Below are 7616 nucleotides of genomic sequence, written 5' to 3'. Positions count from 1 at the left end.
TTCTCCATAAGGGATGAAGAATCCAGTGCCATGTCATACCATGGGGAAAGAGAACGCGACATTAAATACCGTTGTTATGATCAGAAAGGCGAATGAATCTAGAATTCACAAAGAATGTCGGTGGACAACCTTTATTTTGTACCTGATCACATTATATCAAGTCATGTTTACACATCAACCATTTCCTGTATCAGTTTGGTATATCTCAATGTTTAAGATTAATGCAATGTGATCACAGAAACAAGTCAGGCATTTAAATACATATTAAGGAGTACATAGATTTTCAATTTAGTATACAAAGTATTTCATGTATATGAATTTCTTTTCTATTTAAAAAAATATTTTATACCCCGCTCACATAGCAAGCATATCCAGAAAATCAATGCAACCGACCTGATTGCAAATAATAACTCTTTTTTTTTTTATATATATATATATATATAGAAGCTCTCACTCAATTCACATTTTGCAGAAGAAAGAAAAATATATTGTTAAATAATTGTGAACTATATTCATTTTAAGGTGTAGACAAGTATGGTTCAAGTGACTGAATTTATTTTTGTAGAATTTGTAAAGCATGACTTTTCCACTTTACCTAGTTTAGGGTTACCCGAAATTTTACTCTATTTTCTTAAAGACAGTGGTGTTCCTTCACATGCTTTGACTTGTCGGAGATTAGTGTTTAAAATTTTAGACCATAAGCCAAACGTTTCCACCAGCCTTATCCATTTTGAGGTTGATGTAAAAGTAGAGATAGATACCTTCACTGGAATCAGTTTTTGTTGCAATAACCAATCACATGGAGATAGAAGTTTTGCATTTGGGTACAAAATATACAGGAGATGCCTCTCTAGTTGAGGGTAATTATGTCATAATAAGAACAAAGTATCCCTTTGGCAATAGTGTCTGGTGCAATCCTAGAGATCCATAATGAAGGTGTTCTGAAAAATTAGAACCTACAAAGAAATTTCTTCAACATATGCAACCATAAGCAACTGGACACTCCTGAAATCACCTGCATCTATGCCTATATAGATAATATTTGGAAGTTTAAAGTCTACAAAGGCACTTTTCATCATTGAATTATTGTCTCTATTAAGAATGACTCTGCGTGACCTACATTTTGCTCAACGCTGTTTGTTCTTCAAGCACTTGTAAGTAATCAGGTGTGCCTTGAAGTTTGGCTTTGAGTTCAAAATATTCACTCTTTCTCTGCTCTACTACAATTTTACTGTGGTTTCCACCTATCAAAGATTTCTTGCATTTTTTATCTTGTAGCTTTTCGGGATAGTGTATTTCGAAGCCACTGACTCCTATGCTATTATATTCTTTTTTACTTTCTAAAAAATTCTGGATAAATAAATTGGAGTCTCTTCCTGGAAAGAATTCATCCAGTTCATCAATTGTGCTAAGTCTTTTTTTAGAATCCCCATGCAATGAGTCTTTGTCTTTGTCAGCCATGTTCCTGAGGACCACTTTTTGCCCTTGGTGATCAGAAAACGGAAATCCCATTTCAGTATCCATTATACCACAAGTGTGGCTCTTGCTCATTTGTTCAATAGTCTGTGGAAAAAAGGTTTCTGCAGATATACCATCCATCTTAAGGGCTTTCTGGTCATGCTTCCTCAGCTGGAGTTGCATAGAACTGCACTCCTGATTCCCAATGCCTTCATGCTTTACTGTGGGTTTTTTATTACGTCTCAAAACAAAAACAAGAAGGCAAAACGCAACAAAAACTGTTAAAATAAGCACTACTAAAATACTAAGTATTAAAATAGATAAAGGGACAGGACCACCTGGGGGACTTTTCATGGGACCCAAAGGAGTGGTAAAAGTGATGGCAGGGATTGGGCTTGTGTACTGTGTGGGTGGCTTATTTATTAGTTTGGGGCACAAAATTTCATTTTTCAGTGATCTCAGCTCAATGTTTGCAAATTGGACAGGTGTCTCACATTTGACCTCTTTCATGACAATACCTTCACTGAGTTTCTCCAGCCAGAGTTTCAACGCAACTAAATCACAAGTGCAGTCCCATGGGTTTCCTTCCAGATCTATCTGTGTGAGAGATTTGAGCTGGTCAAGAACGCCACTTACAGGCAAGTACATGAAATGATTATTTCGTATATTAAGCCTTGCCAGAGGAACTCCGGAGAAAATATAGGCTGGCAGGCTTCTCAGAAGGTTATTATTTAAATATAGCAACTGAAGATTTGGCATGGATTCAAAGGTCCCCCCCAATATTTCTCTTATCACATTGTATTCCAGGTAAAGGTACTGCAGATTGTGCAAACCAGTAAATATTTCAGGGCTGAGGCGTTCTATTTGGTTTCCATTGAGATAAAGCCTCCTTAGGTTAGTAAGATTACAAAAGACATTTCCTTGAATTGTTGTTAATTGATTGCTTCCTAAATGAAGCAGATCCAGACCTTCAAATTCTGCAAAGTCTGTTTGTTCTACTTGCTTGATATAATTCCCATTGACGTGAAGTTTCTTTGCATTTATGGGTTTAGGTACCAGCTCAGCTAATGAATATACATTCCTTTCCTGACAGTTAACACTTAATCCCAAGTCAGAAGGATGGGTTTTACAAACACACGGAGATGGACAAGGTGACAGGGGAGGCACCCTGGTCTGAAATGATACAATCTGGCTAATGGTGTGGTTGGGTACAGATTTGCCAGATACAATGCCAGAGTTTTTGGATGGATTGGTTGTTTTTGGGGACTTGGTGACCAGACGATTTAGTGATGTTTGAGCGGTATGTCCCCCAGGAGTGGTGAAGGTTGTCTCCATGGATGGAGGCAATATCCGTACATCAAAGTCACTACCAGTGCCCATAGAGCATAACTCTTGTTTATTAGTCTCTTTTAATAATCTTCCATACAGATCACTAGGTGTCTCACAGATAGCCTCTCCAATGTAGATATTATATGGCATGTTTTCCAGCCAAGCTTTTAGAGGCAGTAAATCACACGTACAATTCCAAGGGTTATCTTCTAGTTGAAGCTCCACAACCCTCCCGATGTGCTCCAAGACACCTATGTAGGGTATCTTCTGTATTCTATTCCCTCTAATGTCCAAATGAGTCAAGGAAGCGAACCTAAATATATTATCAGGGAGGGCAGAAATCAGATTGTCATTTAAAATAAGGACTTTCAGCTTGTGCAGTTTATTGAAGGCTCCCCGCTCAATATACTTGATTAAATTGTAGTCAGCCTGGAGATACTCCAAGTTCTCTATGCCCAGGAAAGTGTCAGCCCTCAGGATCTTTAATTCATTGTTGTTCAAGTGCAACTGTTTTAATGCACTAAGTCCCTGGAAAGCTCCTCCCTCAATATTCTGCAGTTTGTTATTGCCCAGTTGCAGGGACACAGCGTGAGTAAAATTCAGGAAAGTATTAGGGTACAGAATGATCAAAAGATTATTCTGAAAATTCAAGTGATAGAAATTGGACTGTGGGGGCTTCAGCTGGTTTGGTCTGTAAACTGCCACTTTTTCGCAGTTGACATATAGTACATTTTCGACTGATAGACAAGAGCAGATATTGCAGATCTCCTGGGTGAGTTCTGAGTCCGGGTTGGTGGAGGAGATTGGGGTAGAGAGGAACAGGAAAAGCCACAGAAACATCTTCAGGCAGTGACAATAAGATCTCAGGCTGCTGGGGCAAATCATCTGATAAACAGAAAGACACCATCTTAATATAAGCAATCCACACATATTAATAAACAGATTAGCGTGTGTGTAAATGAACATGCGTGTATATGGCTGTATACATGTGTGTCGGCACACTGAACTGCTTCGATTACATTTCACTCTGCACTTACAAAGGTTAAACATTTATACCATATGGGATTTGTAGCCTGATGTCTTTGCAGAAGTAACTGGCTATCAATAAATGTAACCCTTTTAGACCTATAACCCATATCACAATATAATAACATGGGCATTGACAGCATTACACATGACACTGCATACCTGTAGGCACATCAAAGATGGTGCTATATATCCAACACTTTTTTGGGCATATGTGTGCATGCATGTGGGTGTATTAGTGAGACATTTACTGTCATACGATACCAACCACCTATTACTCCATAGGTCCACAGAATAGGATGTATGGGAATTAACTATTTGTATGCAGACATCTCAAAGCCAATCTCATTTGGGAAGTGTGCGGGTAAATATCATGCTTTTCTATAATGGTGAAGTGTGTGATATTTACTGTAGGTTCGCACTATGATCTACATGCCTGAATCTTGGCAATGAAACATACATGTGTTATCACTAAATTGGACATACATCCACCACAGCAGCTATTAGTATATGATACATGGATGATCTGATCTAGGACTGTATTGTAAATACCGTACAAGTATCTCAGTTTTAATATACTCTCCATACCTTGGCATGCATCTCTACCTACATACTTCAGGTCAAAGCATCGGGGCTATAACTACAGTATCTCCTACACAAATGCATCCCAGAAATCAATATAGTCTACATGGATCTCGTACTCAGAAAATACAACGTTCTCCATACCTTCATCTCAGTTATCCTTATTGCCTACATGCATCTCAACTGCATCTACTACCTATACTGATCCATCTTAGATATACCATAACTAAGTTACACATGCATGTATTATCACTAGGATCTCCATACATGAATCTCAGCTGTCTCACTATTCTATATGCATGTGCAGCCTACATACCGTACATCTCATCATTAGATGTTCTGTGCACATATTCAATTATGACTATGATCTGCATACATGAATGCCAGCCGGCACCTTATTTTCTATGCAACCATGCGATAATCAGGATGCGCTAAGCACATGCATCTCAGTTATCACAATTTTCCTCATATATGGTCTCAGCAAGTATTAATCCTTTTCATACATACACTGCACACACACATTACAGCTAGCTCTATGGTTTACATACATGCATTTATGCTTTTGCTCACTTGTTCTATCATTTTTCATGCATGGACCTCATGCCACATAACTGACCCTCAGCTATCACTATACTCTACCGCACATACATTACATAGTCATCTCATACATGCATCTTAGCAGAGTATCAGCATTCTACCATTTGCACCACAGCAACCTGCTAATCGGTTATCTCCCCCAGCACAATACCAGTATCCCCAGATAGCACATGCTGGCTTCACATTTTAGGTAAGATGAGACAGAATGAGAAGGAGAATGCACAGAGAGAAAAAGAACACATACAGAAGGACAGGTCAGTGTTAGACAGCAGTACCTATGATATCAGTGGCAAATGTCTGAGGTTTGTGATAGTACTGATTATTACTGCAATGCTTTGCCGCAGCATGGTCTCTGCTCCTGCTGGGTGCTCTTGTCCTCGATCAGATATCTCCTCCAGAAGATGTTCCAAGGCTGTGGAAGAGGGATACCCATGAGAAAATCATGCAGGTCATAGATGCTGCTGATCAGATCCCTTTCTGGCAGTGTTACATGAGACAATAGCAAGCAATCTATCCTCTAGTCTCCGCAGCCTCCTAATTAGGAACAGGTAGCCATGAATACATTAAGTGGTACCCAAGATGTGAGAGGATGCAAGGGTCTGGGGCAGGTCCAACTTGCTGTGTCTCTCCTGTGTCTGGGCTGCAAAATGGGAGTCCACAGTGTGACCAGAGGGCATGGGATTGTAAGAGAGGGTCATAAGATCTGCATCAAAGAGACTCCCACAAGGAAAAAAAAAAGCCTTTGCTTCCTAGTAAGCTGTGTTTCCATGGGATAATGTTTGCTGGTGGCGAGTGTCAGGCTTACAGAAAGGGTCTCTCAAGTCAGATGGCTGCTGGATGTGTCTGGTGGTTAAAAAAGGAGGGGGAGGGAGTGGGAGATCATTTGCTGCCGAGGACAGATCCCTTTTTCCAACGATCAGTCACAAAGAAAATCCATGAAGTAACCCTTCAGTGTCTAGATCCAGTCTAGTATGCCAAGGACCTAGAAATAATAGCAGTCACATCACAGGAAAGCACTACACTGAACTACATTGGGGGCTTTTCCTAAATTCTTGCAAGGGGATCTGGATCAAGTGCTTGCATGGCTACCAGGTTTTTCAAAGCGTGCTTCCATTTCCTTTTACCATATTTGATCATTCTTTTAATTCCCTAATCTGCATTGATGATGCAGCAAAAGAAAATAGCCCCAGCAGCATTAATTTAGGCACATCTATGGTGAAGAATCCACTTGATGGAAGTGCAGGAGCTGCATGGCTGGGAAAGAAGAACATTACCTTGTTTAATGATGCTGTAGTCTAAGTAGAAACCTGCCAAGCCTCTCCATACTTCTGATAAATCCTTATACCCAACATAGGTCTAGGTTCTTACCTTTTAAAATCCAGATCCATGTAAGGAAATGAAAATGTTCTGCATTTTTGATGGTCTCCAAGAGATGTGGACTTCTCCCTGCTTCTCAAGCTCTCCTTCTCTCTCTCTGCCTCTCCCCCTCCTCTTTATCTCCCTCTCTCCCCCTCTCTTCGCCTTTTCTGTCACACACACTACAGGCACTAACACAGGACCGCAATCTCAACACATATCACTCAATCCCTTTCAATAAATAAATGCAAGCATACATAGAGCCACTGCAGGAGATTTGGAAATCTTGCTAAGAGGGTTAGTCTCCCAGAGCAGAATGCAAATGCATAAAAGGCAGAACTGCAGCCCCTGCTGGCTATAAAACACCTACATGGATCCACTGGATCAAGATTGAGTGTTCAGATCAATCATTAGTGATGCCATTTGCTTGCTGCTGAGTTTATTGGGAGGAAGGGGCAGAGCTGGACTGGGACTCCCCCTGCTGTGCTTGGTCAGGCAGGTGTTTGGGGATCATATTGCATGCAGTGGAGCCATGTGCAGAACAATGATGGGTAAAGGTAATTTGGGCATATTTTTGTTTCCTCATCAATATTGCTGAAGGTGCAGCTCATAGCACACCATGTTTGTGACCAGCTTTCACTGGTAACTGTAATATGATTCTGCAAATGTTGCCAAAACATGGCACCTTAGTACTTATGCTCCTGGCATTGCTGTAAATGCAAAGGAATTGATGCAATATTTAAATAGATGGGTCTGCCAGCCCTGCAACAAGCGCTTATTCAGGCTGAATACTAACACTGTGCCAGTGCTTTAGAATACAGGCAATACTATAGGGCATGAAAGATAGATAGATAGAGAGAGAGATAGATAATAAATAGAGATAGATAATAAATAGAGATAGATAGATATAGACTGATATAATAATATTGCAAAATGTTTGATGTTATGTATTTTACTAACAAATATACTATATTTACTAACAAATATACTATATTTACTAACAAATATACTATATTTACTAACAAATATACTATATTTACTAACAAATATTTTCTAGTTTTACTACCTATTTCTCAATTGCAAAAATAGCACAGTATATTTAAAGGAAAAATAATAGTAATCTCCATCAAGGGGTTGTTCTTGACAGTAAAGATCACCGGGGTTAATAGAACATTTTAGTGTATGCTGCCAGTGAATATTCTGACAGCCTAAGGGAATCCTGTAAGCTCCGGGATAGCAGGTGAAGCAATGAAGACTTCTTCCGAAGA

The 7616-nt window shown here is 39.6% G+C and overlaps 1 protein-coding gene across 1 annotated transcript; it reads right to left on the bottom strand.

The window, feature by feature from the left end:
* Positions 1 to 584: 584 nt before the first annotated feature.
* SLITRK4 (SLIT and NTRK like family member 4) lies at positions 585 to 5700 on the bottom strand. Its single transcript, XM_040442839.1, has 2 exons — positions 5268 to 5700; positions 585 to 3672 (listed from the first exon to the last, which is right to left on the bottom strand). Exon 2 carries the CDS (start codon positions 3670 to 3672, stop codon positions 1117 to 1119), a length of 2556 nt encoding a protein of 851 aa, XP_040298773.1. The 5' UTR covers positions 5268 to 5700; the 3' UTR covers positions 585 to 1116.
* Positions 5701 to 7616: the final 1916 nt, after the last annotated feature.

This window comes from Bufo bufo, chromosome 8 (genome assembly GCF_905171765.1).
Source record: "Bufo bufo chromosome 8, aBufBuf1.1, whole genome shotgun sequence".
In the NCBI taxonomy this organism is placed as follows: Eukaryota; Metazoa; Chordata; class Amphibia; order Anura; family Bufonidae; genus Bufo; species Bufo bufo.
Note: the sequence above shows the minus strand (reverse complement) of the source record. Positions and strands in the feature narration are given on the sequence as shown.

What these genes read in the sequence shown, in the direction of transcription:
- SLITRK4 (XM_040442839.1), bottom strand. Translation starts at nt 3,672, where the DNA reads ATGATTTGCCCCAGCAGCCTGAGATCTTATTGTCACTGCCTGAAGATG.